The 27,880-nt window shown below is 42.6% G+C and overlaps 1 protein-coding gene across 3 annotated transcripts in view; it reads left to right on the top strand.

Annotated features, from left to right (window-relative positions):
- arnt2 (aryl-hydrocarbon receptor nuclear translocator 2) overlaps positions 1 to 27,880 on the top strand; it is a 391,537-nt gene that overhangs the window by 40,334 nt on the left and 323,323 nt on the right. For all 3 annotated transcript variants that reach the window (XM_078241563.1, XM_078241562.1, XM_078241561.1), the window contains exons 2-3: positions 317 to 364; positions 6,967 to 7,180. In XM_078241563.1, the coding sequence (XP_078097689.1) occupies positions 317 to 364; positions 6,967 to 7,180 (262 nt within the window). The remainder of the gene's footprint in view (positions 1 to 316; positions 365 to 6,966; positions 7,181 to 27,880) is intronic.

Genomic DNA, 27,880 nt, shown 5'->3' with positions numbered 1-27,880 from the left:
CAGCTGTGGAATGACTACACAATCCCTCTCCCATAATAAATATACTGCTGTTTGTGTTTGTTTCAAATTTTGTACTTTTCTGACATTTTTCATATATTTTGGACAGGTTAAAATTGTCATGCTCACAAAAGTATAACAACTTTCAAATTGAGAGCATTTAGGCCTGACATGACTGAAATTGTGTGGTAAGAAATGGTGTAAAATGGCAATTCTATTCATCTAGCCAATACCTGGTGATTAGTTAGGTTACAAGTCTTTTTCTCAATTTACTACTTCAATAGATTGAAAGTTTTGATTGCAATATATTTTTCCTTAGACTGGAATTTGATGATGAAGATGGAGAAGGGCCTAGCAAATTTTCAAGGTAAGTGAATTGGGGGACTGCAAGTATTGAAGCACGTGCCATATAATGCCAAAACCAAATTGCCCTGTCCATTATGGGCAGTTTTACTGGTATTTCACCTGAAATGGGAAGCTCCTTTTTTTATAAAATGGTCTTTTTTACCGTGATCACCAAGTGGGTCAGGAATAAATAAAGATGTAGTGAACCTAGATGTAGGTTCAGGAGAGCCATCAAACAGAATTTGATACCGAGAGACTTGAGGAAATGTCAGGCCAACTGGTCAAGGCGGTAGGTGAGTTAGTGGCTAGGGAGTGAGCTTGATGGTGGTGACTGAAGACTTGGCTTCTGTGTTCCCAATATTTAATTGGAGAAAATTTCTGCTCATTCAGTACTGCATCAGGAAAGTAGTGTGACAAATCCAAGGTGGTGGAGTGTTGGTGCTGTTGAAATCTGTGTGGAACTGATGTGTTTTCAGATGTCATCTCTGAAAGGTATAGATGAGATAGCCGAGGGGACTAAGGATAGATCCTTGGACACTCCAGAGGTCATGATGCAAGAGCAGGTTAAGGTTTTGTTGCCTCATAGCCAGAGAATTACCTGCAATGGTTTCCTTTCGCATGCCCTGCTATTTCTCCGTTAGATATTTTCCCTCAGTGACATTTTCTGAAAGTACATGAGTTCTATCCCTCATTGTGCCAATTGTCTGAGACTGCCAGACTGTTAGCAATCTTTGTCCCCAAGATGAGTTCCATCATTACTGCCATGTTTGTCATGTTGCTTGGCTAAATGCCTCTCTCAGTTCACCTGCAGAAACCGTTATCCATGCATTTGTTACTTCAAGACTTGACTATTCCAGTGCAATACCGGCCAGTCTTCTACATTCTATTGTCTAAATTTGAGGTTACTAAAACTCTGCTGCCCATGTCCTAACTTGCACCAAGTCCATCACTCCTATGCTCACTGACCTACATTAACTCTCACTTAAGCAAGGCCCAAATGTTTCATCCTTGTTTTCAGTTTACTCTGTGGATTCACTTGTCTCTCTTGCTGTAATCTTCTTCAGCCCCACAAATCCCTGGGATATCTGTACTTGTCCAATTCTGGTTTCTTGAGCATCCCTCAAGAAACAGTTTTCACCATTGGTGGCTGTGCCTTCAGCTGCTAAGGCCTGACACTCTAGAATTCCATGTCTCTGCCTCTCTACCTCTCCTTCCTTCCTTTAAAATGCTCACCAAAACCTACCCCTTTGACCAACCTTCTGATAACCTGTCCTATGTGGCTGTGCCACATTTTGTCTTGTAATGCTCCTGTGAAATGCTGCAGGGTACTTTAAAGGCACTATATAAATACAGGTTATTGCTGTTGTTGTACATGCGATAGTTAACCCATTCTTTGGATGATGTTTTGAGGCTTGCATATGAAGGGCAGAGGTAAAGGTGGAACCCTGGGTGACATGAGTTGATCTTTTGGGCTTTGGAGGAGATGCCATTAGAAATTTAGTAAGATTAACAATTTGTAAATTCTAGAATCTATTTGTAAATTGTCAAAGTGCACTTCCTTTGTCTTGACATTTTGCACTTTTCTGGATTGGTGGTATTAGACCTGTAGCACTGTCCACTCAAATACAGTAAGTGTATAGTCACTTAAGTGAATAGGATCTAAGCACAGAAGACCTTTTTGCTCCCTGTATTTGTATTGTTAGAAAATGTGATTAGTGTGCAGTGGAGGAATAGGAGCAATTCTGAAAGCGTTCTGTTTCATGGACTGGAATTTTACATCCACAACAACCTCCCCCCAATCCACTTAGCAACAAGTTGGCAAGCAGTTGGGAATGGTGGGCGGGGCGGGGGGACACCATGCCCATTAGCTACCTGCTTCTGCTGGAATTTTACCAGTGGCTTCCTGCACTCTGCTTGACCTTGGGACAACTGAGGGCCTTCAGTGGTCAATTAAGGCTGCAGGGCCTATTCCTGCTCCTCAGTCCTATGTTCCTAGATTAAAATACTAGTCAAATACCAATGGCAATGTGGTGCCCATGCCAGGTAACCTTGATAGCCTGGTGGTGCTCGCCTGGGCATCCTGTGGCCCATAGCCCCCTGAGGGCTATACAATGCCTGTACATGTTTTTCCCCCTTGCCCTACTGATCACGACTCCCACCTCACTAGGATTGATCGCCCCCTTTTCTTGGTGTCTGGCTCCAGCGGCGATCTTGCCCATGGACTAGCTTCAGTCCCAGCAATGGCCACTGCCTCAATGCCGCTTCTGAGACTGGAGAACTGCTGGGCATCTGATTGGCCGGCAGCTCCCAGAGGCAGTTTTTTTATTTTTGCAAAAATGTAGTTTATTCATATAAAATCCGAAAGACGCATTACAAAACATTTCAGATTGTTCTTACAATAACGTATGATGATATTCACATTTTCTCCAGAGACTGAGATTCACTCTGAGGTTCAGTAATGAGAACATTACAAACATTTCAATACAGAGGGTATAATTCTTTGCAAACTATATACATCTATCATGTTGCTCTTTGACCTGCTTCAATACATTTGCCTAGACTTACTCCATCCGTAAAATTACAAAGCCAATGCTGAGAATGGACTGGGCAAATCATAGAATCCCTACAGTGCAGAAGAGGCCATTTGGCTTATTGAGTCTGCATGGACTCTCTGACAGAGCATTTTACCCAGGCCCCATACGCAACCCCATACATTTAACATGGCCAATCCATCTAACCTACACATCTTTGGACTGTGGGTGGAAACCAGAGCACTGGGAGGAAACCCACACAGGCATTGGGAGAACATGCAGACTCCACACACACAATCACCCAAGGCCAGAATTGCGCTCGGGTCCCTGGTGCTGTGAAGCAGCAGTGCTAACCACTGTGCCACCCTAAGCTACTCCTTGCTTGCTCCAAAAACCAAATTCAAAATCCAGTTGAAGCTAATTCATAGTCTCCACAAGAGAGATAAACAAGATTCAAGCTGATAAGATAAGGAATTGCACCCCATCTCAGGCATGATCTAATGCCTAATCTTAGCCAAACGTCCGAGAGTTTTAAAAAATATTTTTACTACATCCTTTAAGTTACATAGTCAATGCTCAGAATGGAGCGGGCAAACCCAAATCCATTCCTTGCATACTCCAAAAACCAAATTCAAAACTCAATTGAATCCAATTCATGGTCCCCACTAGAGAGACCAACAAGATCCAAGCTGACAAGATAAGGCATTGCATCCAACCTTGGACTTGATCTGACATTTGATTTTAAAAGTCAGAGAGTTTCCTCCTGCATGGAGGTAGAAGTCTCGATTTGAGAGAATTAATAGCCTGACAGAGTTTCCTGGCCATGTGGAGATGAGCTCACCTTTGACCTTTATGCCTGGAGAGGGGTCACCGTCTCCACGTATAATTCTATTCATGATAAACAAAATAAGGAAGTTCTCATTTGTAAATATGAATAATCTTTTCTAAAAATTGAAATTAAATCCCTAAATGAAACAATTCTACGTTTTTATTCTAATTTAAAGGTGTTTCATATATTCAGGGTATTTTAGAAATAGCTGGATTTTGAATCGGTGGTCTTGTTGCGAAGTGGAATGTTCCGATGGTTTCGCCTCAACACCATGTACAATTTTCTCCCAGTTCTTTGTGTACCATGCTCGATTATTGACCATAAAGAAGTGCATAAATTCAGCATACACAGAGGCATTCCTTGTTTATATCTTTTTAAGATTTTCAAATGAATTTGTTAAACATATTTCTTTTATTGTTCAATGTTCTTTATAATCATAGTGCACGTGTTAAATGTTTATGTACTTCTCCATCATGACATTATTTCTAATTCTAAATACATCTTTGAGCATATAGTTTTGTACTGTCATGCAGTGATTGTTGTTCTTGCTAACATACAATGTACATAGATTTGTTTTTAGTTCCTGTTGAATTGACTGCCTTTTTGTTTTGTAGGTATGCAGTTCAGATCCTTGATGATAAAGAAAAAGGTACAAGGTAGGAGTAACCCTAATGGGTTTAGCAATGAGCCAAAGCAAGTCGTTTCATCCTCTTCCCACAAAGCCAACTCACTCTTTTTAGCATAGAGTTGATTTTGCTTCCAGGTTAGATGATGACTACATTGCTGATGACAAGAAAAGTTGGACAGGTAGGAAAAAGCAAAAGGCATCCAAAGCAATTTTAATATCTGTTCTTAAATTTGGTTCAGGTCAGCATTTCTTATAAATGAGAAACACAGCCGTTATTTCGATGTGTGAAGTAAGGAAAACTTAAAAGCTCTAATCACACGATGTTGCTTTTTGTCATCAATATAAATGTGATTATATGTATTGAATTACCTTTGTATGCTAATAGAACCTGACTAAGTCTCTTTTAAAGGCGTAAAGATATACAATATCATCAGTGTTTCTGTGAGCATATAACAAGAGGAATTATGATTCCTTGGTTGATTTTTTGGAGTATCATGCAATGCTATTTTTCACAATATATGAAGATATTATACTTTATGTGCAGCATGCAAGGTTTGGTGGGTTGCATTTGATTATCTGTCAAAGGGATTTTATGAATTAATTAGAATAATTTCCTGATCTCTGGTGACTATCTTGAACTGAATAACCTCCATGAATTTTGGCGTTTTTACTGTAGAATCCAGATAGGAATGGCACATCAGCTTGACTTAGTTATTAGCACAGACACCTCTGGTTCTAAAAGCTGTGGGTTCAAGACTCGATCTAAGGCACGAGTATATTCTGGGCTGACTTTTCAGTTACTGCACTGATGGAATTCTGCTTTGCCAGAAACCCTTTGAATGTTGTGTTAAACTGAGGTTTTGTCTGCCTTTCCCTGTGTTGGCACCATGTGGAAAAGGGCCAGAGAGTTTTTCTGAAATGCAACAATTCTCCCTTAAACAGTTCCACCAAAAACAGGTTAATTTGTCATTTTTCTTCCTTTTTTAAAAAATAGATTTTGCTACGTATGGTGTTTTTGCCTACACAACAGCCATCCATTCATAGCCATTCATTATACGGGTAGTTGTTTGAAAGTTGTGATGTGAAGCAAATAAATATGGGTTTTGTTTACCTGCTTTTATGAACTGCTTTTTAAGCAAACGTTTGCTTTATATAAACTTCTCCATTTCGTTTAATTATTGAGGTGGTTTACAATACTGTTCTAAAAATGAAATAGATTAATTGGAAGATGTAGTGTACGGTCTAATGGGATACAAAGTGTACCTGTGAGTTATAGACTCTGTCACCATCAATGACCGTCACCACAGTCCAGTACTCATTCAATTTACCTGAAGGCAATTTTGTTTGTCACATAGAATAATGTTCTGGTATAAAAATCAAGATGTTTACTGCAAAAAGTTCTGAGAATTTGGTGGAAGATCAATATAATGTAATAGTGAACTAGTTCAGTCAATTGTTGAAATAAATGGATGGGTATGTAGTGTGTGAGGAGAAAGCGCATTTGCCAGTATTTCTGTAAAATTGTAAAGTTGCTTATGCAAAATTATGAAAGTCAATAATTTTTTTTAAATTATGTTGTTTACATGCTTCATTTGTATAGGGAATTAGGCATTCTGAAGTAAGTACAATACAAATAAGAAATATGCAAATACTTTCATTTAGAACAAGTTGATGATTTTACTGTCAGTTACACAATTTTGTGAAGTGCTTTTCATGTTTAAAGAGAAATCAGCTTGATGTCTGTTACAAATTTTTAGAGCTGCCATAGACATTCTCACATGCTCATTGGCACAAGTCGCTTCCCTAAGTGGACCTCATGCTGTTTATGTTAGTTTGCACTACCAAATACCTCTCTCTGCGATTGTTTCATCCTCCTGGTTTACACTAGTCATACAGACTGGGCAGCATGTACTTGCATATGCATTTCCCTAATCTTTCAGTAGGTGGAACTGATGAACTCTCTGGTAAGACAAAATAGATGATTAAATCAAGAAGCTGGTTTATACTGCAGGTTATGAGTGACTGAGCAAAAGTAGAAATTCTAGACTTTATTTAACAACACAACACAGCAAAAAAAAAATACTGTAGTATCTGGGATAGCAAATTAAATATTCCCTTTTTGCTTTATTTTCCTGGGGGTCTGCATCTAGCTGGGAAAACTAAATTCCTAGGTCAAGTGAAGACCTTTCCATTAACCTTCATTAGGCTTGACTGACCGTGAATATCTATTTTTTTTTCTGCCATTATTCTTAATTCTTATGCTAGGAAGCAGATCACCCTGACAACTACCTTGCTGAGCTCAAATGAATCAAGTTATCTCAGCTAGGATAGGAGTGAATGATGACTGAAATGTCAGAACTTGCTTTCATTATCTGGAGCATGCTGGTTGAGACGTTTTGTCTGGGTTCTATATAGTCAAGTCCTGCTGTCCTCTTAATTTAACCTTTTGGGAGGTTTCTTTAATTTTAGCATTATTAACACTATGGCTCTGCCATGTCAGTGTAGGTAGAAAACCTGAAACAAGACAGTGTCACAGGAAATAATTTACTGGCAGATGTAACTGGATTGTTTTCCATTTTGTAATTTTGCTTAATAGTTTATCACTATTCTAAATGATACTATGTTATAATCTGCAGAGAGAATCACAGTGAAATTGAGAGACGGCGCCGAAATAAGATGACTGCCTATATCACAGAATTGTCTGACATGGTGCCAACGTGCAGTGCTTTAGCACGTAAACCCGATAAACTGACCATTCTACGCATGGCTGTCTCACATATGAAGTCTTTAAGGGGAACAGGCAATACTTCCACTGATGGTGCTTATAAGCCTTCGTTCCTAACAGAAAAGGTTAGTGTTGGAATTAGAAAGTCTAATAAAAGTAAGGTGGTGAATTCTGAAACTGCTGAGAAAACAGTTGGCATTTCCTTTTCATACAATTAAATCCTGTCATATGTGTCTATTTAGCTAAGTACAATGTAAACTGAACACACTATGTTTTTCAAGTTGAAACACTTAGTTGAAATTAAATTTACCACTCTTTGATGAATGTAATGAAAACAATGGATAACCAAGAAGTCCCTTGTTCTATTCCTGGTCTTTAACGAGCTGCTAATCTCATCCATGGCCCCAATGTCCTTTGGAAAGAGCAGAAACTGGGATGAAGGGAATTTAACAATGTGTTTGGAAGCGTTGGGTGTGTAGCTGGGAGGTAATAGCGCATTCAGACTGTGCCCTCCATGCGCTGCAAGAATGGACAAGGGGTCACACCATTCCAGGAAAACAATTGCATAAAAAAGCAGGTTCGTTTTTTTTTGTCAGGAAGTTTATCTTGATGTCATGATCCAAGATCCAACGTCACCATTCCCAAACACTAAGGGTCTTTGTTGCTCTTAAGTGTCAGTTTCTTTTCCCCCATAGATGCTTATTTGTATTCCATCTCAAGCATTTAATTTAGTTTCAAAATATTTGATATTCTTTGTCATCACTTTGAACTTGATCGCCGGAATTCGAAATGTCCGTTGACCTCGGGCAAGAATTTCCAGTCTTGCTTGAGTGAGGCTGTAAAATTCCGCCCACTGTGTAAAAATCTCTTAGAAAGGTATTTGGAAGGAAAATCCTTGCACGCTGGGGTGGCACAGTGGGTTAACACTGCTGCCTCACAGCGCCAGGGACCCGGGTTCGATTTCTGGCTTGGGTCACTGTCTGTGTGGAGTTTGCACACTCTCCCCGTGTCTGTGTGGGTTTCCTCCGGGTGCTCCGGTTTCCTCCCACAGTCCGAAAGACGTGCTGGTTAGGCGCATTGACCCGAACAGGCACCGGAGTGTGGCGACTCGGGGAATTTCACAGTAACTTCCTTGCAGTGTTAATGTAAGCCTTATACATGTAAGACTAATACATAAATTTTGAAATTCTGAGTACAAATAAAAATTCCAGAGCAGCACATACTTCCAAACAAAACTCTGCTGCCATCCTTGACAAAGAAGCAGGCTAACACATTGATTGATATGCCATTGTGCTAACTTAGATGGCTTAACAGCCCTTGAGGGAACTCTAATGTCGGAAAAGGTTATGATAGCTGTGGCCGACCAAATGGCAAGGAGATGTATGTTGTTTGTGAAACTAATAGAAACTGAGCAATTATCATTTCTATTGTGCATCTGCTTCATTGATATGACACCTCACACAAGGGTCCAAGTGATTTGAGGATGGGTAATTCTTATTTTTATTGGTTATGTCCTGTAGTGAAATTACCTTTAGGATAGCTAACATATGTAAGGTAATTGTTTTGCAGTTCACAGAAGTTTGCATGTTGCTAGTGAAAAGGTAGAGCAAAGTTTAGAGGGAGCTGCAATGAGCTTCTAAAGTATCTGCAAATACTGAAAAAGAGCTGTGATTAAATTGTAGCCTTTTTCAACCTTCTAGAGAGAATTGGATGCTTAGGAATAGTTTGGGTTATTGCTTAATTGAACAAAAGTAAAAATATTGTGAAGTATATCACTGCTTAGTCTCTAAACACAGAGGAAAGCATAGTAAAACATTACAGGAAAATAAGCTTGGGAATGAGAGAATGGCCAAAGAAAGAAGCCACTGAACGATGCAAGTGTCACAGAAGCTAATCAACTATGGTTAGGGGACAGCCATAATACTACCCATACATCATATTTGTTGAATAAAATTACCTTTGATAATCATACTGTGATCTTGGACTGAAAATCTAGCTAAATACAACATATTGCGATGCACTTAATTAGTCTTGGACCTATGATTTAGATTCTATTGATTGATATTAAATATCAATACCGTACTTAACTTTGTGGTGTTCCTAATTGTGATAAGGATTTTTGCAATAAAATGGTGGTAATTAATACGCCTGTGTCCTATTTAATCTTTGATAATTTTGAATAAATCATTAAGTTACACTTCACTCATGCCCATAATGTGGGGCCAGATCTTCATCTCTCCGAGGCTGGATGCATGACTGAAGATGCATGGCAGGACCCTGTGGAAGTCCCGATGGATGTGTTCAATTTCACTTTCACCAGTATAAGTTCTCTCCCTGATTTTACTTGGGTTCTTTGATACCACAATTGGTCAAATGTTGCTTTGATATCGAGGGCAGTGACCCTCATTTCACTTCTGGAATTCTGCTCTTTGTCCATGTTTGGACCAAGGCTATATTGAGGCATGGAGCTGATTTGGTCCTGATGGAACCTAAACTGAGCATTGGGAAGCAAATTATTGTTGATTACTGCTGCTTTATTGCACTGTTAACTTTTATTGCATTGCTGATGATTGAGAGGAGACTGAATGAGCAGCAATTGGTTGGATTGGAAAGGTCCTACTTTTCATGGACAGGACATAACCTGGGATATTTTCCATTTTGTTGATTAGACACCGGTATTGTTGGTGTACCAGAACAGCTTGGCAAGGGACATGGCTAATTCTGGAACACAAGTCTTAAGTACTTAAGCTGGACTATTGTAAGGACCATAGCCTTCGCTGTATTTTTTTTAAGAATGGTGAATGATTCAATGAAGAAGTGGGCATCGCTGGCAAGGCCAGCATTTGTTGCCCATCCCCATTTGCTACAACTGAGTGACTTGCTCGGCCATTTCAGAGGGCAAACAGGTCAGACCAGGTAAGGATGGCAGATTTTGTTCCCTAAAGGACATTAGTGAACCAGATGTGTTTTCACATGATCACAATTACTGAAAGTAGCTTTCAGCCTTAGCTTTTTTTTATCTAATAAAATTATTAGCAGTGGTTAGCACTGCTGCTTCACAGCTAGGGACGGCACGGTGGCACAGTGGTTAGCACTGCTGCTTCATAGCTCCAGGGTCCCGGGTTCGATTCCCGGCTCGGGTCACTGTCTGTGTGGAGTTTGCACGTTCTCCCCGTGTCTGCGTGGGTTTCCTCCGGGTGCTCCGGTTTCCTCCCACAGTCCAAAGATGTGCGGGTTAGGTTGATTGGCCAGGTTAAAAAAATTGCCCCTTCGAATCCTAAAATGCGTAGGTTAGAGGGATTAGCGGGTAAAATATGTAGGGCCTGGGTGGGATTGTGGTCGGTGCAGACTCGATGGGCCGAATGGCCTCCTTCTGCACTGTAGGGATTCTATGATTCTATGAGTTTATTGAATTTAAATTCCACTAGCTGCCAAGGTGGGATTTGAACCTGTGCTCCCAAACCATTAGCCAGGATTCCTGGATTACTCGTCCAGTGATATTACCACTGTGCAGTTGTCTGCCTGTACATATCTGTGCTTAATAATTTCTTGCTACCAGTCGAGTTAATTGAAATGGCTGACCTCTGTGATGATGGGAACTTGGGGAGGAAACCAAAATTAATCATCTAAGAAAAAAACATTTTGTCAAAGATTTTCATCTTGTATTCACCAGGACAATCACAGATTGTTATGGTGCAGAAGGAGGTCATTTGGCCTATCCTGTCTGTACTGGCTCTTCAAATGAACATTATGACATAGTACCATTCCCCAACCTTTTTCCTATCCCTCTGCATATTATTTCTATTCAAGTAATTATCTAATGCCCTCTTGAATACCTCAATTGGACCTGCCTTCACCACACTTCCAGGCAGTGCATTCCAGACCTGAACCACTCATGTGAAAACATCGTTTCCCCTATAGTGCGGCACCCAGAACTGTACACAATATTCCAGCTGAGGTTGAATAAGTTCAGCATAACCCCCTTGCTCTTGTACTCTATGCTCCTATTAATAATGGCTCGATATTTATTTGCTTTATTAATTGCTTTCTCCACCTGACTTGCTACCTTCAATGAAAGTAGCTTCCAGCCTTCGTTATTAATTAATTAACAAATACGGCCAGGTCCCCCTGCTCCTGCAAGAATACCAACGTCAGGGGAAGCAACAACTTCACACTCTGAGAAGAGTGCTGATTGGTTGGCAAGTGGACTCTGGTAGAGGCATTGCCATGTAAAATGCACCGTTTAATTGTCAAGCTTTGTTTGCAATATAAATCAGGCTGCTTAACTCTGGTCAACGCATTGGCCTGAGGAATGAACCAGTGAACGGCTGTCATTTTTAAAAAATGTAAACAGGTGCAATATGTATACATGTCTGTAAAGAACAGGGCCCTATGCATGAATATATGTAGCTTACAATACACACACATGCCCGTCTGCGAGTCTGACTGATAATCTTAAATTGGTTGTCAGCACAATACAACCAGAAAGAATGCTTTCTCTGGTGTATCTGTAAAGGTTGGTGAGAGTTATAGCAGGCATGCCAAATTTCCTTCGTCTTCTGAGAAAGTAGAGGGGTTGGTGGGCTTTTTTAATTATAGTGTCACATGGGGTGACCAGGACAGGTTGTTGGTGATCTGGACACCTAGGAACTTGAAGATGACCATTTTACTTCGTCTCCATTGATGTAGACAGGGGTATGTCCTCCACTGCGCTTCCTGAAGTCGATGACTATCATCTTCATTTTATTGACATTGAGGGAGAGATTATTGTTGTTGCACCAGTTCACCAGATCCTCTATCTCATTCCTGTACTCTGTCTCGTCACTGTCAGCACACTGAGGATTATTTAACAAATGTTATCCAATCATGGAATCACATTTAATGTTGGACATTGTGTGTTTTGAGTTTGCAAGCATGGTTAGTGGCATGGTTAGTGGAGTTAGTGGTATTCACCACTAACAAGATGCTGTCAACAAGCTAAAAAGACTTTCTACCAAACACACAAATGATATGATTTATTATTGTCACATGTATTAGTATACCGTGAAAAATATTGTTTCTTGCACACTATATAGACAAAGCATACCATTCATAGAGAAGGAAAGGAGAGAGTGCAGAATGTAGTACAGTCATAGCTAGGGTGTAGAGAAAGATCAACTTAATGCGAGGTAGGTCCATTCAAAGGTCTGATGGCAGCAAGGAAGAAGCTGTTCTTGAGTCAGTTGGTACGTGTCCTCAGACTTTTGTATCTTTTTCCCAACGGAAGAAGGTGGAAGAGAGAATGTCTAGGGTGCGTGGGGTCCTTGATTATGCTGGCTGCTTTTCCGAGGCAGCGGGAAGTGCAGACAGTGTCAATGGATGGGAGGCTGGTTTGAGTGATGGACTGGGCTTCGTTGACGACCCTTTGTAGTTTCTTGCAGCCTTGGACAGAGCAGGAGCCATACCAAGCTGTGATACAACCAGAAAGAATGCTTTCTATGGTGCATCTGTAAAGGTTGGTGAGAGTTGTAGCAGACATGCCAAATTCCCTTAGCCTCTAAGAAAGTAGAGGCATTGGTGGGCTTTCTTAACTATAGTGTCAGCATGGAGGGACTAGGACAGGTTGTTGGTGACCTGGTCACCTAAAAGCTTGAAACTCTCGACCATTTTACTTCATCCCCATTGATGTAGACAGGTGTATGTCCTCCACTATGCTTCCTGAAGTCGATGACTATCTCTTTCATTTTGTTGACATTGAGGGAGAGATTATTGTCGTTGCACCAATCCACCAGATTCTCTATCTTTTTCCTGTACTCTGTCTTGTCACTGTTTGAGATCTGACCCACTACGGTGATGTCATCAGAAAATTTGAAAATCGAGTTGGAGGGGAATTTTCCATACAGTCACAGGTGTGTAAGGAGCAGAGGACATAGCTGGGCACTGGTATTGAGGATGATCGTGGAGGAGATGTTGTCTATCCTTGCTGATTGCGGTCTGTGGATTAGGAAGTTCTGGATCCAGTCACGGGTAGAAGCCAAGCCCAGGCCACAGAGTTTGGAGATTTGTAGGAACAATGATGTTGAAGGTTATAGGTTCATCTGAGGCTTTTGGGGTGGAGGCCATGCTTTCGCTGACCTCTTGCTCTAAACGGTCATAAAATGCATTGAACATCAGGGAGGGCTGCGTTTTACATGCCTTCCCCTTGTCGCCTCTTATGCCTTTTATGTCTTGCAGACCTTGCCATAATCGGTGGGGATCCGTGTGGTTAGCCTGGGACTCTAGCTTGGTCCAGCACTATCTTTTGGCATCTTTGGATCTCCTTAGATCATATTTGGTTTTCTTGTATAGGTCAGGGTTGCCTGGCTTAAACACCTTAGCCCTAGACTTCAGCGAGCAGTGGATATCCCTGTTCATCCATGGTTTCCGGTTGGGAAACACACGGATTTGCTTCTTGGCACACAGTCTTCTACATACTTACTAATGAAGTCAGTTACTGCAGTGGCGTACTTGTTCAGGCTGGTCACAGAGTTTTTAAATACTGACCAGTCTACTGATTCTAAGCAGTCTCATAGGAAATCATCTGATTCCTCACGACTTTCTTTGATGGATTCTCCCATTTCAGTTTTTGTTTGTAAGCCGGGAGCCGGAGCACAGCCTTGTGGTCTGATTTGCCAAAGTGTGGTTGGACGATAGAGCGGTAGGCATGTTTGATATTTGTGTAGCACTGGTTTAGGATGTTTGGGCCTCTGGTGGAACAGGAGACGTGTTGGTGGTATCTTGATAGGATGAGTAATGTGGTATATGAATTTCGGTGCCAGTATGATGCTAAGTATGTAGGGCACACATTCCCAAAGACTGGCAGAACATATCAAGCAGCAGCATAACCTCAGTGGTTGGTAAGTTGATGGAGAAGATCCTGAGGGACAGGATTTATGAACAATTACAGAAGTTTAGTATGCTCAAAAGTAGTCAGCACGGCTTTGTCAAAGGCAAATCGTGCCTTATGAGCCTGGTGGAGTCCTTTGAAAATGTGACTAAACACATTGACGAAGGAAAAACGGTAGATGCGGTTTACATGGACTTCAGCAAGGCGTTCGATAAGGTCCCCCATGCAAGACTTCTCGAGAAAGTGAGAGGGCATGGGATCCAAGGGGCTGTTGCCTTGTGGATTCAGAACTGGCTTGCCTGCAGAAGGCAGAGAGTGGTTGTAGACGGGTCTTTTTCTGAATGGAGGTCGGTCACCAGTGGAGTGCCCCGAGATCTGTTCTGGGACCCTTGCTGTTTGTCATTTTCATAAATGACCTGGATGAGGAAGTGGAGGGATGGGTTGGTACGTTTGCCGACGACACGAAGGTTGGTGGTGTTGTGGATAGGTTGGAGGGATGTCAGAAGCTGCAGCGTGACATAGATAGGATGCAAGACTGGGTGGAGAAGTGGCAGTTGGACTTCAACCCAGATAAATGTGTAGTGGTCCATTTTGGCAGGTCAAATGGGATGAAGGAGTATAATATTCAGGGTAAGACTCTTAGCAGTGTAGAGGATAAGAAGGATCTTGGGGTCTGGGTCCATAGGACTCTTAAATCGGCCTCGCAGGTAGAGGAGGTGGTTAAGAAGGCGTGTGGTGTGCTGGCCTTCATCAATCGAGGGATTGAGTTTAGGAGTCGGGAGATAATGATGCAGCTTTATAAGACCCTCGTCAGACCCCACTTGGAGTACTGTGCTCAGTTCTGGTTGCCTCATTACAGGAGGGATGTGGAAATGATTGAAAGGGTGCAGAGAAGATTTACAAGGATGTTGCCTGGATTGGTTGGCATGCCTTATGAGGATAGGCTGAGGGAGCTTGGTCTTTTCTCCTTGGAGAGACGAAGGATGAGAGGTGACCTGATAGAGGTGTACAAGATCTTGAGAGGTATAGATCGGGTGGACTCTCAGAGGCTTTTCCCAGGGCTGAAATGGCTGCTACGAGAGGACACAGGTTTACGGTGCTGGGGAGCAGGTACAGAGGAGATGTCAGGGGTAAGTTTTTCACTCAGAGGGTGGTGGGTGAGTGGAATCGGCTGCCGTCAGTGGTGGTGGAGGCAAACTCAATAGGGTTTTTTAAGAGACTTCTGGATGAGTACATGGGACTTAATAGGATTGAGGGTTATAGGTAAGCCTAAATATAAGCCTAGGTAGGTAGGGACCTGACCAGTGCAACTTGTGGGCCGAAGGGCCTGTTTGTGCTGTATTTTTTCTATGTTCTATGTCTCTTTCCGTTGTTCGCAGTGGGCAAGGTACAGAACCTACCCAACCAGCCTATGCTTGCAAAACTCAAAACATAGTATCCAACATTAGATGTGATTCCATGATTGGACTTTGCAGACAGAATCTGTGCACAAATTGCACCTGTTTCAGCTAAACATTCACTTTTTTTTCCTTAAGGCATTGCCTTGACCCATTGAAAACGAGCTGTTTGGTTTGATTTTCAAATTGCTTGGCAGTTAAATATCAGTCACCACTAACTGCTGCATTTTCCATGGCAACATCTCTACTAATTAGAGTCCACTTGCCCACTAATCAGCACTCTTCTCATACAGTATAAAGTTGTTGCTTCCCTGACATTGGTATTCTTGTGAGTGTCCTGATGAGTGCAAGATGAAAAGCTTCGACAACATGTCTTTTTTCAACAATACTCATGTTCCGTACTACCAAACGATTATTAATCATCTAGTTGACGTTTCTGACTAAGGATGGTTGCAAGTTCAGCCTTGTCATTTGACCCTATGTGCTGGGGTCAACCATTATTGAGGGTGGGAATGTTTGTGAGCTTCCTCCTACCATTAGTTACTTAATTCTCCACCATCGTTCAGGACTGGAAATGGCAGAATTGAAGAACTTTGATCTGTTTATTTATTCTCTGGATTGCTTAGCTCTGACTACAGCACACTGCCTTTGTTAATTTGCATGCTTGTAGCCCTGTGTTGTAGCTTCACTTGGTTGGCATCTCATTTTTAGGTATGCCTATTGCTGCTTCTGGCATGCCCTCTTCTATACTCCTCATTGAATCATGGTTGGTCACCTGGCTTGGTGGCACTGGAAGAGTTAGAGATATATCGGGCCCATTACAGATTGTGCTTGAATATAATTCTGCTGCTTCTGATGGCCCATAGCACTTCATGGGTGTCCAATTTTGAGTTGCTCGAGCTTTTCTGAATCTATTCCATTTAGCATAGTGGTAATGTCACGCAACATATTGGAGGGTATCCTCTGTATCTATCTCTCTGGATAATATTGAACATCCATTCTTGAGAAGGCATAGACTGTCAGATATCTATCCCGCTGAATGATTGCAGTTTGCATTTGAGGCTTGGTACTCTGTCATCTTAAATTCAGCAAATTATGCTAATTTAGCCACTGCTAGTGTAACCAAGCAAGAGCTTCCTACTTGACCGCTCTACAGATTATAATCATAGGTATAACACAGAAGGAGGCCATTTAGATTGTTGAGTCTGTACCAGATCTTTCAAATCCAGTTAGTCCCACGCCATGCCGTCCCAACATTTCCTTGTTGTTGTTTTCTCCTTCAAGTATTTATCTAATTTCACTTTGAAAGCTACTTTCAAATTTGTATTCATTACCTAGTCAGAAAATGCATTCTAAATCTTCGCCACTCATTGTACAAAAAAGTTGTTGTTCTTGTTACTTCTAGTCTGTTTGCCAATCATGCACGGTGATACAGTGGTTAGCACTGCTGCCTCACAGCACCAGGAACCCGGGTTCGATTCCCAGCTTGGGCCACTCTGTGCGGAGTCTACACGTTCTCCACTTGTCTGTGTGGGTTTCCTCCAGGTACTCTGGTTTCCTCCCACAGTCCGAAATATGTGCTGGTTAGATGCATTGGCCATGCTAAGTTCTCCCTCCGTGTACCCGAACAAGCACCGGAGTGTGGCGACTAGGGGATTTTCACAGTAACTTAATTGCCGTGTTAATGTAAGCCTACTTGTGACAATAAATAAATTTTAAAACTTTGATCTGTGTACTCTAGCTATCAACCCAATACCGTTGGAAACACTTTCTTTATCTAAACCCTTCATGATTTTAAGCATCTCTATTAAATCACCTGCTCGTAAGGTGAAATGCAGAATCACAGAATTGTTACGGTAGAAGGAGGCCATTCACCCTTCATGTCTGCACCAGTTCTCCAAGCGAACATAATGACTTAGTTCAAGTCTCCTGTTGTTTTCCCTTACCCTGCACATTTTTTCTATTCAAATAACCATCTGATGTCCTTTTGAATGCCTTGATTGAACCTGCCTCCACCACACTACCAGGTAGTGCACCCAGAACCACTTGTTATGTGGAAAAGTTTTTTCTCACATCACGTTTACTTCTTTTGCTGTGCCCCTCATTCTCAATCCTTTTACGAGTGGGAACAATTTTTCCCTATCCGGCCCCCACCATGATTTTGAACGCGTCCACCAGATTTCCTCTTAGCCTTTCCTCCCCAAGAAGAGCAGTCCCAACTTCTCCAATTTATTTTCATAATTAAAGTTTCTCATTCCTGGAACCATTCTTGTAAATCTCTTCTGCACTTTCACCAACGCATTCCCACATTTCCAATATTGTAGCACCCTGAACTTTACACAATACTTGAGCTGACGGTTGACTAGTGTCCTATACAAGTTCAGCATAATCTTCTTGCTCTTGTATTCTATGCCTCTATTAATAAAACCTAGGGACTGAATGCTTTATTAACTGCCACCTTTCTGCCACCTTTAATGACTTATGCACATATACGGCTCGGTTCCTTTGCTCCTGCACACCCTTCAGAATTGTATCCCTTATTTTGTATTGTCTATCCATGTTCTTCCTACTGAAATGAATCACCTTGCACTTTTCCACATCTGCTACCTATCTGCCCATTCCACCAGCTTGCCCATGTTGTTTTGAAGTTCTACGCTGTCTTCCTCAGTTTATAATGCTTCTGTGTTTTGCATAATACGCAAGCTTTGAAATCGTCTCTTGCACACCAAGATCAGGAAAATATATCAGGAAAAGTATGTGTCGCAATATTGACTTCTGAGAAACTCCACTGCAAACCTTCCTCCAGCCTGAAAAATAACATACAAACAAAGAGGAAGCCATTCAGCCCCTCAAGCCTGCTCTGCCATTTAATAAGATCATGGTCGATCTAATAGTAACTTCATAGTACATCTAGTAATTAATAGTACATCTCACCTACCCCCGATAGCTTATCATCTCCTTGCTTCTCAAGGATCTATCCACCTCTGCCTTAAAAATGTACAAAGACTTTTCAGGAAGAGAGTTGGAAAGACTCATGATCCTCTGTGGGAAGAACGTTCACCTCATCCCTGTTTTAAATGGTCAACCCCTTATTTTTAAACAGTGACCCCTAGTTCTAGATTCTCTCACAAGAGGAAATACCTGTCGAGACCCCTCGAGATCTTATGTTTCAATCAAGTCATCTCTTACTCTTCTAAACTCCAGCAGTTACAAGCCTAGCCCCTCCAATCTTTCCTCATAAGATAACCCACTCATTCCTGGTATTAGTCTAGTAAATCTTCTCTGAACTGCTTCCAACACATACCCTTAAATAAGGTGACCAATACGGTACACGGTACTCCAAATGTGGTCTCACTAGTGCTCTGTATTCCTGAAGCATAAACTCCTGACTTTTGTATTCAATTCCCCTTGCAATTCTATTAACTTTCCTAATTACTTGCTGTACCTGCATATTAGCCTTTTGTGATTCATGCACGAGGCCACCCAGATCCCTCTGCACCTCAGAGCTCCACAATCTCTCACCATTTAGATATTGAGCTTTTTTTATTCTTCCTGCCAAAATGGACAATTTCACATTTTCCCACATTATACTCCATTTGCCAGATCTTTGCCCACTCAACCTATCTGTATCTTTTATAGTCTCATTATATTCCCTTCACAGCTTACTTCCCTACCTATCTTTGTGTCATCGGCAAATTTGGCAACCACTCCATCCATCCCTCCTTCCAAGTTATTTATATAAATTTTAAACAATTGAAGCCATTGCATTGATTCCTGTGGCACACCACTTGTTGCACATTGTCAACCTGAAAAAGACTTATTTATGCCTACTGTGCTTACTGTTAGCCTCCATCCTTCTATCCATGCCAATGTGTTAGCCCCTACACCATGAGTTTTTATCTTCTGCAAAAATCTTTGATGTGGCAATTTATCAAATGTCTTCTGGAAATCTAAGTCCAGTACATTCACCAATTCCACAGCACATGTTACTCCCTCAAAGACCTCCAGTAAGTTTGTTGAGCGTTATTTCCCTTTTATAAAACCATATTGACTTTACCTGATTACTCTGAACTTAACCAAGTGCCCCGCTATATCTTCTAGCATTTTCCTTACGGCACATGTTAAGCTAACTGGCCTGTAGTTCCCACTTTCTGTCTCCCTCCCTTTCTGAATAATGGAGTTACATTTGTTATCTTCCAATCTAATGGGATCTTCCTTGAATCCAGGAAGTTTCCAGAGAATTAAAACGGATACGTCAACTTAATTTAAGATGCTGAGATTAAGTCCATCAGAATCCGGGCACTTGTCAGCCCTGCAGCTCCAAAAATCCCAGAAAGTCATTGATGTCTGACTGTATTTCTGGTTCAGTTATCTCTGGAGGAGCCATACCACCCTTTGTGGTGATGGATACTTTTTCCTTGTTGCCTGCCATAATGGGCTATTAGGATGTGGGTCCTTTCCCTTACTGCAAGGAAGGACTGATACGCTTATTTAAGTAAGCCGCTTCTGGGGGTGCGCACCAATACGGGTCCCAAGCCATGGGCTCTAAATCTCTTTGCAAATTCTTTAAGGATCTCGCCTAATCTGCCAAACTCGGGTCTTGTGACAATACAAAGGTTGGCCTTATCTTTCTACAGTCGATCTTTGCTCATTACAGCTGGGAAATCCTGCTGACTATGTCAATTTTTGAATACAGACTTCTTGAGATGGGAGTTGGTTGAATAATTGCATCTTTATTTGTTCCTCAATACATGTTATCCCTTCAGTTCCTACTCAACTAACTTGCACAGTCTGCTGTGTACATTCCACTGCTATCTTTCTGTGATTTTAATACTTTTAATTGGCTCTCATTCACTGCAGTGTGGGCGTGTCCAAGTTTCTAGGTCAGTTCGTTAGCAGAGTACTTCTGTATTTTGTTTCAAATTTAATACATTAACTCTTATATTCCCATACCTGTTGGACAATTGCAAGGGCTGAGGCTCCTGCACTGCTGCCCCGGATCCCTTTACCTACCTTACTTGCAGTCACACCCTCCTGCCACTGACCACTGAACAAATCGGAGGGCCTTATCCCAAGGAATGTGACCGCTTTCTGGAATAAAATATCCAGATAACCTTTCCCCTCCCTGATGTGCCGCACTGTCTGCAGCTCAGCCTCCAGCTCAATAACTTGGAGCTGAAGTTCCTGCATCTATAAACACTGGACTGCAGATGTGTTTGGCCTGGATCACACCAGTGTCCAGAAGTTCCCACATCCTGCCATCGCAGCACATCACCTGCCCTGCCATCTCCAATATTTGAATTTGATTTATTATTGTCACGTGTATTCACATACAGTGAAAAGTATTGTTTCTTGCACGCCATACAGACAAAACATACCGATCATAGAGGGGGAAACGAGAGAGTGCAGAATGTAGTGTTACAGTCATAGCTAGGGTGTAGAGAAAGATCAATTTAATGCAAGGTAAGTCCATTCAAAAGTCTGACAGCAGCAGGGAAGAAGCTGTTCCTGAGTCGGTTGGTACATGACCTCAGACTTTTGTATCTTTTTCCCGAAGGAGGAAGAGAGAATGTCCGGGGTGTGTGGGATCTTTAATTATGCTGGCTGCTTTGCCAAGGCAGCTGGAAGTGTAGACGGAGTCAATGGATGGGAGGTTGGTTTGCGTGATGGATTGGGCTATATTCATGACCTTTTGTAGTTCCTTGTGGTCTTGGGCAGAGCAAGAGCCATACCAAGCTATGACACAACCAGAAAGAATGCTTTCTATGATGCATCTGTAAAAGTTGGTGAGAGTCGTAGCTGACATGCCAAATTTCCTTAGTCTTCTGAGAAAGTAGAGGCGTTGGTGGGCTTTCTTAACTATAGTGTTGGCATGGTGGGGGGAATCAGGACAGGTTGTTGGTGATCTGGATACCTAAAAACATGAAGCTCTTGACCCTTTCTACTTCATCCCCATTGATGTAGACGGGCATGTTTTCCTTTACGCTTCCTGAAGTTGATGACAATCTCCTTCGTTCTGTTGACGTTGAGGGAGAGAGATTATTGTTGCCGCACCAGATTCTCTATCTCATTCCTTCATTGTCTCGTCATTGTTTGAGATCCTACCCACTATGGTGGTGTCGCCAGCAAACTTGAAAATTGAATTGGAGGGGAATTTGGCTGCACAGTCATAGGTGTATAAGGAGTATAGTAGGGGGCTGAGAACACAGCCTTGTGGGGCACCGGTGTTGAGGATGATTGTGGAGGAGGTGTTGTTGCCTATCCTTACTATTTGTGGTCTGAGTTAGGAAATTCAGGATCCAGTCGCAGAGGGAGGGGCCGAGGCCCAGGCCACGGAGTTTGGAGTTTTTATGAATTAATTAATAATTGCTAATTAATTTATCATTAACACCTACACCTCCCAATAGGTTTTGGCACTGCCAGATATCATTATAATACCGATAAAACAGTACAGTATATACTGATAAAACTCAGTTTCTAATGAGTCTCATCACTGACTTCCCTACTCCTATTATGCCAAGATGGAAATCAAATCCTGGAGGCTGAGTAGAAGCAAAAAGCACCTCCTCCCCACCTTTCCCCAAGCTTCCTACTCAGCGCACTTCATTTTTTGCAGTAACCCTTACCTATAGCGCCTCTTTCAAACTCCGTGCACTGAATTCCCACTTTGAACCAAATTGCCAGATATATTCATTCAGTCACTGCATCACTCAGTCTGAAGTCTCCCCTCGCTGAACACATGCCTCTTACATCTTTAGCCATTATTCACTCTTTCCTATTACTGAGCCAATTCTGTGTCCACATTCCTACTGTCCTTTTTATTCCATGAGCTCTAACTTTTCTCAAAAGTCTGGTGTGGCACTTATCGAATGCCTTATGACAGTCCATATACACCACATCATAGAAATCATAGAAACCCTACAGTGCAGAAGGAGGCCATTCGGCCCATCGAGTCTGCACCGACCACAATCCCACCCAGGCCCTACCCCCACATATTTTACCCACTAATCCCTCTAACCTACGCATCCCAGGACTCTAAGGGGCAATTTTTTTAACCTGGCCAATCAACCTAACCCGCACATCTTTGGACTGTGGGAGGAAACCGGAGCACCCGGAGGAAACCCACGCAGACACGAGGAGAATGTGCAAACTTCACACAGACAGTGACCCGAGCCGGGAATCGAACCCAGGACACTGGAGCTGTGAAGCAGCAGTGCTAACCACTGTGCTACCGTGCCGCCCCAACCACTGTGCTACCGTGCCGCATTACAGCATTACCCTCACCAACCCTTTTTGTTACTTTAAAAAACGCCAGCAAAGTAGCTAAACATTTTCCTTTAAGAAATCCATGTTGACTCTTCCTAATAATCCACATTTTTCCATGTGATTATTAATTTTATCCTGAATATTGTTTCCAGACGCTTCCCAACACCAAAATTAAATTGACTGATTGGCAGATACTGGGCTTAGCCTTACAAATCTTTTTGAACAAGGCTGTAATATTTCCAATTCTCCAGTCCTCTGGCACTTCCCCTGAGTCTAGGGAAGACTGAAAGATTATGGCTAGTGCCCCTGCAATTTCCACTGTCACTCCCTTCAACATCCGAGGATGCACCTTCTCTAGTCCTGGTGCCTTGCCAACTCTAAGTACCGACTGTTCATCCAATACCTCCACTGTATCAATTTTGAACCCTACTAGTGACAAAGTTTCTTCCTCTGTCACCATGCCCTGGTTAAAGACCTGCTTCCTTGGTAAAGATAGAAACACCTGAGATATGGGCGGCACGGTAGCACAGTGGTTAGCACTGCTGCTTCACAGCTCCAGGGACCTGGGTTCGATTCCCAGCTTGGGTCACTGTCTGTGTGGAGTTTGCACATTCTCCTCGTGTCTGCGTGGGTTTCCTCCCACAGTCCAAAGATGTGTGGGTTAGGTTGATTGGCCATGCTAAAATTGCCCCTTAGTGTCCTGGGATGCGTAGGTTAGAGGGATTAGTGGGTAAAAGATGTAGGGATATGGGGGTAGGGCCTGGGTGGGATTGTGGTCGGTGCAGACTCGATGGGCCGAATGGCCTCTTTCTGTGCTGTAGGGTTTCTAAGATTCTAAGATCATTGCTCTTGAGATCCTGCTTTATAATTTCCTTTCTAACTCCTAAAATCTGCTTTCAGGACCTCATCCCCTTCCTACCTATGTCATTGGTACCAAAGTGGACCATGGCCTCAGACTGTTCACCCTCCCTGAGATGAATGTCCTGCAGCTGCTCCATGACATTCTTGACCCTGGCAGCAGTGAGGCAACCCACCACGCTGGAGTCACGTTTATTGCCGCAGAAATGCCTGCCTGATCCCTTAACTATGGAATCTCCTGTCACTGTTGATCTCCCTCCCTTGCTATGCAGATGAGCCACGGGCATGGCTTTGGCTGCACTCCCCTGAGGGCCTATTGCCTCCACAAAAGTGGAAAACTGATTAGCAAACAAGATAGACTCAAGGGACTCGTGCACTACCTGCCTGGATCTCTTAGACTGCCTGGCAGCCACCCATTAAGTGCCTTAATGACTATCATCCGGTGGCTCTGACATCCATCATTATGAAGCGTTTTGAAAGGTTAGTCATGGCACAAATCAATTCCAGCCTCCCGGATTGCCTGGATCCACTACAGTTCACCTACCGCCGCAGCAGGTCAGCAGACATCATGTCCTCGGCCCTGTACTCAACTCTAGAACACCTAGATAACGAAGACACCTATGTCATACTCCTATTTATTGACTACAGCTCAGCCTTTGACACTATTATTCCTCAGAAACTCATCTCCAAACTCCATGGCCTAGGCCTCGGCTCCTCCCTCTGTGACTGGATCCTGAATTTCCTAACAAACCACAATCAGTAAGGATAGGCAACAACACCTCCTCCATGATCATCCTCAATACCAGTGCCCCACAAGGCTGTGTCCTCAGGTCCTTACTATACTCCTTACATACTGATGACCGTGTGGCCAAAATCCCCTCCAATTCAATTTTCAAGTTTGCTGTTGACACCACCGTAATGGGTCGGATCTCAAAAAATGATGAGACAGAGTACAGGAAAGAGATAGAGAATCTGGTGAACTGGTACGACGATAATAATCTCTCCCTCAATGTCAACAAAACGAAGGAGATTGGCATCGATTTCAGGAAGTGTAGTGGAGAACATGCCCTGTCTACGTCAATGTGGACAAAGTAGAAATGATTGAGAGCTTCAAGTTTTTAGGTGTCCAGATAACCAACAACCTGTCCTAACCCCCAATGCTACACTTTGGTTAAGAAATCCCGCCAACGCCTCTACCTTCTTAGAAGACATAGGAAATTTGGCATGTCAGCCATGACTCTCTCCAATCTTTACAGATGCACCATAGAAAGCATTCTTTCTGGTTGTATTACCACTTGCTATGGCTCCTGCTCTGCCCAAGACCACAAGAAACTACAAAAGGTTCTGAATGTAGCCCAGTCCATCATGCAAACCAGCCTCCCATCCATTGACTCTGTCTACACTTCCCCCTGCTTCAGAAAAGCAGCCAGCATAATTAAGGACCCCATGCACCCAGGTCATACTCTCTTCCACCTTCTTCTATTGGGAAAAATATATAGAAGTCTGAGGTCGTGTACCAACCCACTCAAGAACAGCTTCTTCCCTGCTGCCATCAGACTTTTGAATGGACCTACTTCGCACTAAGTTGATCTTTCTATATACCCTAGCTATGATTGTAACATTACATTCTGCACTCTCTCCTTTCCTTCTCTATGAATAGTATGCTTTGTCTGTCTAGCATGCAAGAAACAATACTTTCCACTGTATCCTAATACATGTGATAAATCAAATCATTTGCTCTCAGTCTGCATGCTCTTAGCCTGCGGTGTGACCACCAGCCCAGATTTGCTATCGACATAGTTCTCTGCTTAATATGTGCACAACAATGATTTCAGCCATCGCTTAATTTTTCAAAACCCAGAGATCATGTTTCTGCAGCTGGTGACGCCTGCAGTTGTATTCATTTAGAACACATGGTGTGTCAATTACTTCCCACATACCACAGGATGCACATTTCAGTCATGCCGAGCTGACGTACCAAACCATAACTTTTAAAAACCATTCTTCTAAATAGAATAACTCACCAGTCAGCTTCTTCCCCTGTAGTGAAGTTAGAGCCAGTCACTGGAGGCTGAAGAAAGATAGGAACTCCCCCATTCACCAAACTCCAACTTAAGCACTCTAATGCAGCCCAAAACTGCACTCCAATGCAGACAAACACTCTGGCTTTTGCAGTCTGTTCACATTACCGCAATCCTTGTCCACAGAGCCATCTCAGTAAATCACTTCTGTACTCTCTCTAGGACTTTCACATCCTTCCCTGGGTGAGGTGCACAGAACTGGACACACGACTCCTGCTGAGGCTGAACTAGCAATTTAGTGTTTCTTTAGATAGAAGGTCATCGATCTGAAATGTTAAGTTTGTTTCTCTCTCCACAGATGCAGCTAGATTTGCTGAGTATTTCCAGCAGTTTCTGTTTCTGATTTCCAAAATCTGTAGCATTTTGCTTTTATATATCTCAATATGTTGATCCTGGAGAATTTTGTTTCAGAAAATTGAAAGAATAAACTTGCTTTGATCGGGCTTGTTGGCAAGTCTTAAAAACATGTTTCCCAGAAAATGAATAACTTTTGAAAGATGGGCATTGTTATTAATACAAGTGCTTCACTGATTTTGTGCATTGTATTCTGGTGGTTTCTCAGGGTTTCTGAGCTTGAGCAGTTGGAGTTGCTGCAGAATATATCGGAGGCTGAGATTTTCCTGGAAAGCATGTTCCAGGAAGTGGTCACAATAAAGTTTATTTAATTATTTCATAATGTGGGGGTTCACTATCATAGCCAGCATTTGTTCCTCATCCCTAATTGCCTTTGAGAAGGTGGTGATAAGCCTCCATCTTGAACCACTAGTCCATGTGGTATAGGTACACCTGCACCTATTAGGAAGGGAGTTCCTAACAGGAACTCCCTTGGTCCAATGAGAGTGAATGAACGGTGATATTGATCCAACTCAAGATGGTGTGCAGCTTGGAAGGGAACTTGGGATGGTGGTGTTCCCATGTGCTGCCCTTGTCATTCTAAGTGGTAGAGGTTGAAGCTGTGGAAGGTGCTGTTGAAGGAACCTTGTTGAGTTGCTGCAGTGCATCTTGTATGTGGCACATACTGTTGCCACTGTATGCCGATGGTGGAAGGAGTGAATACTTAATGTGATGGATGAGGTGCCAATCAAGTGGTTTGCATTGTCCTTGATAGGGTCAAGTGTTGTGAGAGCTGCTTTCATCCAGGCAAGTGGAGAATATTCCATTGCAGTCTTTACATCTGCTGCGTAGATGGTGGACAGACTTTTGGGAATTCGCTTCAGACTTCGCAGATTCTCACCTGCTCTTGTCGCCACAGTATTTATTTTACCAGCGAACATCCCCACTTCTGACTTGATGCTGGAAGGAAAGAGGCAGGCAGTGCACTGATCTGGGAGTGTGGTGCTCAATATCAGTGGTCGCACTGAATACCAGAGAAGGTGACAACACCATGGGGTGCAACCCCCAATCTGAAACCCACATGCTGTGTTTCCTTCTTGGTAAGAAGTCTCACAACACCAGGTTAAAGTCCAACAGGTTTATTTGATAGCAAATACCATAAGCTTTTGGAGCACTGCTCCTTCGTCAGATGGAGTGAATATCTGTTCTCCAACAGTGCACAGACACAGAAATCAAGTTACAGAATACTAATTAGAATGCAAATCAGTATTCTGTAACTTGATTTCTGTGTCTGTGCACTGTTGGAGAACAGATATCCACTCCATCTGACGAAGGAGCAGTGCTCCGAAAGCTTATGGTATTTGCTACCAAATAAACCTGTTGGACTTTAACCTGGTGTTGTGAGACTTCTTACTGTGCTTACCCAAGTCCAACGCCGGCATCTCCACATCATGATTTCCTTCTTGGTGCCAGGGTGAATGAGGTCATTGAGGGTGTACAACATTCTGAGTGGAACCAATGACATAGAAAGGAAAAGCATTGCGGTCCCACAGTCTCAGGTGCTTAGGTGAAAGTTAAAAAGCATGATCTCAAAGATGGTAATCTCTGGATTACTCCCAGTGCCTCATGCTTGATTGAGATTAAGGTAGGATTAATAAAATAGAACAGGTTAATGTCTGACAGAAGAGCCTATAGATTCCTTGAGCATTTGGACCAGTTATGGGGCAAGTGGGAAAACTTCAAGATCGAGTGGTGACACTGCAACAGGGTTAAAACCAGTGTCTTTCATAGAATCCCTACAGTGCAGAAGGAGGCCATTCAGCCCATCGAGTCTGCACCAACCACAATCCCACCCAGACTTTATTTCCGTAACTCCTCATATTTACTCTGACACTATTAATTTAGCATAGCCAATCAACTTAACCCACACATCTTTGGACTGTGGGAGGAAACCCGAGCACCCGGAGGAAACCCACGTAGACACGGGGAGGATGTGCAAACTCCACAGACAGTGACCCAAGGCTG

This window comes from Mustelus asterias, chromosome 24 (genome assembly GCF_964213995.1).
Source record: "Mustelus asterias chromosome 24, sMusAst1.hap1.1, whole genome shotgun sequence".
Taxonomy (NCBI): Eukaryota; Metazoa; Chordata; class Chondrichthyes; order Carcharhiniformes; family Triakidae; genus Mustelus; species Mustelus asterias.
Note: the sequence above shows the minus strand (reverse complement) of the source record. Positions and strands in the feature narration are given on the sequence as shown.